Source organism: Lithobates pipiens, unplaced genomic scaffold (genome assembly GCF_037356315.1).
Source record: "Lithobates pipiens isolate NorthernLeopardFrog02 unplaced genomic scaffold, aLitPip1_a1.2 Scaffold_16, whole genome shotgun sequence".
Taxonomy (NCBI): domain Eukaryota; kingdom Metazoa; phylum Chordata; class Amphibia; order Anura; family Ranidae; genus Lithobates; species Lithobates pipiens.
This window is the reverse complement of record NW_027507748.1, coordinates 595109535-595113838: the sequence shown is the minus strand read 5'-3', so window position 1 is coordinate 595113838 and position 4304 is coordinate 595109535. Positions and strand designations below refer to the sequence as shown.

At 43.5% G+C, this 4304-nt stretch overlaps 1 protein-coding gene across 1 annotated transcript in view; it reads left to right on the top strand.

Moving 5' to 3' along the window:
• LOC143983849 (polyunsaturated fatty acid lipoxygenase ALOX15B-like) overlaps nucleotides 1-2307 on the top strand; it is a 112677-nt gene extending 110370 nt beyond the window's left edge. Inside the window, exons 13-14 of the mRNA XM_077483949.1 lie at nucleotides 1751-1921; nucleotides 2085-2307. Of these exons, the coding sequence (XP_077340075.1) occupies nucleotides 1751-1921; nucleotides 2085-2264 (351 nt within the window). The 3' untranslated portion in view covers nucleotides 2265-2307. The remainder of the gene's footprint in view (nucleotides 1-1750; nucleotides 1922-2084) is intronic.
• The last annotated feature ends 1997 nt before the right edge of the window (nucleotides 2308-4304 follow it).

Here is a 4304-nt window from a genome sequence, read left to right as displayed (position 1 = left end):
GGGGCTATGGGGGCCGCATATGTACTTTGAACATGAGGAATGAGAGGAGATGTAGTCTCCCATCCTATTATAGAGAGGAGGGGCTGATCCGTGCAGCTAAGCCTGGCTGGAGAATTGTGAAGAGAAGCTCATTCATTGGCTGCACGGACCGGCCCCTCCCCTCTACACTGAATGAGAGGTGATGGTGCTGAACACAAGGGGAAGGAGCTCTCATTCCAGCAGCCATTTTGTGCTAGGAGCCAGAACTTCTGGAGCCAGAGCCAAACATTCCTGTTTTTTCCATAGACAAAAGGCAAAATCCCAAATCGGGGCGAGGGTCCGAAAATCGAGATTGTCCCGGGAAAATCGGGACTGTTGGCAACTATGCATGGCGGCATATGAACTCTCCCTCTGATCTTTGCTTTATACAGAGAATGGGGGAGGTAGCTCTCAGTTCTATTTCTATAGAGCTCAACAGGTGCTGTGGCTGGATATAGGGGCAGAGCTATATCATATGTATACTGCAATGTATTGCCATCAGGAAAGGAAAATTACAGTACGTATTTGATAGTCTGCCTATAAACTGACTTTTTAAAAAAAGGAAAAAAACTAAGGGGACCCCACATGCACTATATTAAAGGCATTTTACAATTTTTGTTTCACTTTAACCACTTCCTGCCCAGTCAATAGCATATTGACGTCCAGGATCTGTTATCCTGACTGGGCATCATAACGTCCAGCAGGATAACATGCCGGCGCATGCCCATGGGGGTGCGCGGCGTGTCTGACACGCCACATCTGATTGTAAGGAGCATGTGTCGGAGGCTTCTTAACACTTGATCAGCTGTGATCATTGTGTGAACCAGCAAGTGCCGGTAAACGGCATTCCTCAGTTTGTGCTGACAGGGAGAGCCGATCGGTGGCTCTCCCTGTCGGGGGGGGGGGGGGGGGGGGGGGGTCTGATAATCGGCACATCGGCATAGCCCCCTCAGATGTGCCAATAATCACATATAATGTCCCCATAATAAATAGTGCTCATTACAGTGCCAATCGGTGCCCAGCAGTAACACATCAATACCTCATTGGTGTCTGTCAGTGCCACCTGTCATTGCCTATCAATGCTATGTATCGGTGCCCATCAGTGAAGGGGAAATTTTTTTGTTTTTCACCAACATTTTTGGTCTTTTTAGTTTTGTTTAGCAAAAAATAAAACTCACCAGTGATTAAATACCGCCAAAAAGCTTTGTGGGAAGAAAATGATCAATTAGTTTGAATGACAATTGCTGTCATGCAACACTGTACTTAACGTGTGACAGCGCTTGTCCTGGGCAGGAAGGGGTGAAAGTGCCTGGTATTGAAGCGGTTACGCATCATTGATAACTGCTCCTTTTAAAAACTATTGGTTTTAAAATGTATGAATTTATACATGTCCCTCAGGGCAGTACCTGGGTCCCCATACTTTTTTTTTTTTTTTTTTTTTTTTTTATGGGCAGTAACTTGCATACAAGCTTTTAAAATGGGGACTTTTTTTCATGTTCGGGTCCCTTAGACTTTAATAGTTTGCAGCTCGGGCTGAATTTTTTCCATGTTTTTCAGTTCTAAACAGGGGGATGATTGGCCCATCTCTATTGGTGAGTGCATTAAAAAAGTACTGCTGGCAGGGCAGCTAATGTCTATAAGCAGGTCAGCAACGGCAGTTCCCCTATGTATTTGGAGTACACTTAGTGGAGTCTTAATCTGATGTTCTTTCATGTGTTTGCCTCCTCCGCAGTTCGACTTCTATTCTTGGATGCCTAATGGCCCCATGACCATGAAAAGCCCCCCACCCAGCACCAAAGGTGTCGCTACAATGGAGACCATTTTGCAAGCATTGCCGGATGTAAACAGTACAGCTGCTGCTATAAGTAGTGTGTGGCTTCTCAGCAATGAGCCCATGGATAGGGTGAGTGTTTGGAAGTAGTGAGAAGTAATACACAAAAATGCCTTGGGCCTAAAAACAGTATCACATTATCTATGTCAAATAGAACCTGACAATCGAATGCATTTCCTGGGTCTGCTATGGCGTTTAGTGATTATTTAATAATGCAAGGTCTCTTCCTTTACAGAGGCATCTAGGAGAGTACCCAGATGAACGCTTTACAGAGAAGACCCCACAAATCTTCATTAAGAAGTTCCAACAGCAATTGTCTGAGATCTCCAAATGCATCCAGGAGAGGAACAAGACCATGCGTCTGCCCTATCCCTACTTGGACCCAAATCAGATAGAAAACAGTGTCTCCATTTAATAGCGATTGTGATGGATCTGCTTTCTGACTTTCCCAGTGCTTTGCATCTGTTTTCTATGTGTGATGGTATCATTGCAGACTATGCCAATTAAGGATAAATGTGAATAAAATCTTTTCTATCAGGTATATAAAGGTTTTTTTCAGTGAATAATTTAAAAATATCTACCATCTCTTCACTGTTCCTCTCCTCAGCAGTATACCAGCGTTTGTCACCACTGAATATAACGGTTAGGAAAACATACGGCAATAAGTCCAAATGCAGATTTTACACATGCATTGTTTGCATTTAAATTTTCGTCCTTCACTCAACGTCTAGAAGATGCTCTCTATAGCTAGTCCCATCCTCTTTTCTGTGTCTTTTAGTTTCTGTTCTGAGCACATGTAATTGCTGGAGATGGGTTTAAAAAATAAAATAAAATGGTAAGTATCTGATCATCTGTTAAGAGACAGTGACTTGATTCAAATGACATCTTACAGATAGCAGAACACTTTAATCCAAAATGTGTGCAGATCTTATTTTACTGAGACTATAAGTTACAACTATCGTTCCACAACTGGATCATTTATAGAGATCACAGTTCATTGCTTAGATTGGAGAAGCAGAACATGGCGTATATACGTAATAAGAACTAGGGACACAAAGCACAATACAAATGTTTGAAAACTGGAAGATACTTTGTGTTTTGCATAAAATGCACAGCATGAGATTCTCAGGCCCTTTTTGAAAAATAAAAAGCACTATTTGACAGATTTCCTGAAAGAATGCTGAAAATGTGGCGCTGATCTTTTACACAGCTTCTAGACCCCTTTTGCACTGATGTGTGTTTAAGGCACTTTCAGGTTAAAAATGGCACCTGAAAATGTCTCTCTTGCAGTCTGTGTGAAAGCAGAGTGCTGTTAGAGGCAATGCACTGGCAAGACGTTAAAAAAACAAAACCCTCCTGCAAACGGCATATTTAGAGCAGTGTATACACCATTCCTTCCCATTGAAATGGGCAGCATCGGCAAAGCAGCGCTTTTCAGGTCATTTTAACTCTTTTCGGCCACTAGTGGGGGTTGAAAGCACCCGCTAGTGGCCCAAAACCTCCAAAAACGATAGTAAAGTACCACTAAAAGTAGTGGCGCTTTACCGCTGATGGCCCAGTGTGAAAGCAGCATAAAATATACTGAAGTGATCTGCATTTTGCAGTATGGGGTAAAATACAGGTCACTGCAGGGACATATATAAATTTTAGCTTTTTTCTGTCTTGTTCACGCCACAACACTGGTGTCATGTGCAGTGTGGTGCGCTAAAATGCTACATGTATGCAAGCAGAACTGTCCCATCCTGTACAGGATCCCCTTCCCTCAGCTGCCTATGCCCCCTTGTGTACACCCCCTCAGGCCTTCCAGCTGCTGCAGGGGATTGTTTCAGGAAGGGGGTGTGGGAAGCAGGGGTCTAAACATGTCACATCTGCCAGCCCCTTTATTTTCTGAATGATCACTCGCTGTTTAGTGTGTTTACTATGATTCAGTTTGTGAATGAATGGGGGAGACTAATGTCTTTTGCTGAAGCCTCAGCTACACAGAATGAAGGACTATGCCCTTAATCATTTTCTCTGTCCAAATGTGAGATCAGTGGCCTGTTTAGACCCCTGATTTTTTGCCAAAGCACCCCCAACAGGAGGGATGTGTAAAAAAATAAACAAAGGCATCATTCACATAAGTTTAGTGTGGTTTGTTCATGCATCTGGGGCCCCTGTTTTTCTATGCAGCAGCTGTATGGATAAGCGCAGGTCCTAATCTGACAGGTGGTCAGGCATGGGGGTGAGTGGCCAGAGTCTGTGTGAGCCATAGACCTGCACCCACGCGCCTGTGAAATTGACACCTGTGTGTCCACTGTCAAACAAAGAATCTCATGCTATTGAAAAATGTTCAGAGAAACCTGTGCAATTGCTATCATTTTGAATCTGTCATCTAACAGTCCTGCATGTCTGGTGAAGGAGGACCTGACTTTTCTGATGCACCTTCTACAGTTTTCTTTGCCATCCTGTGATTAGG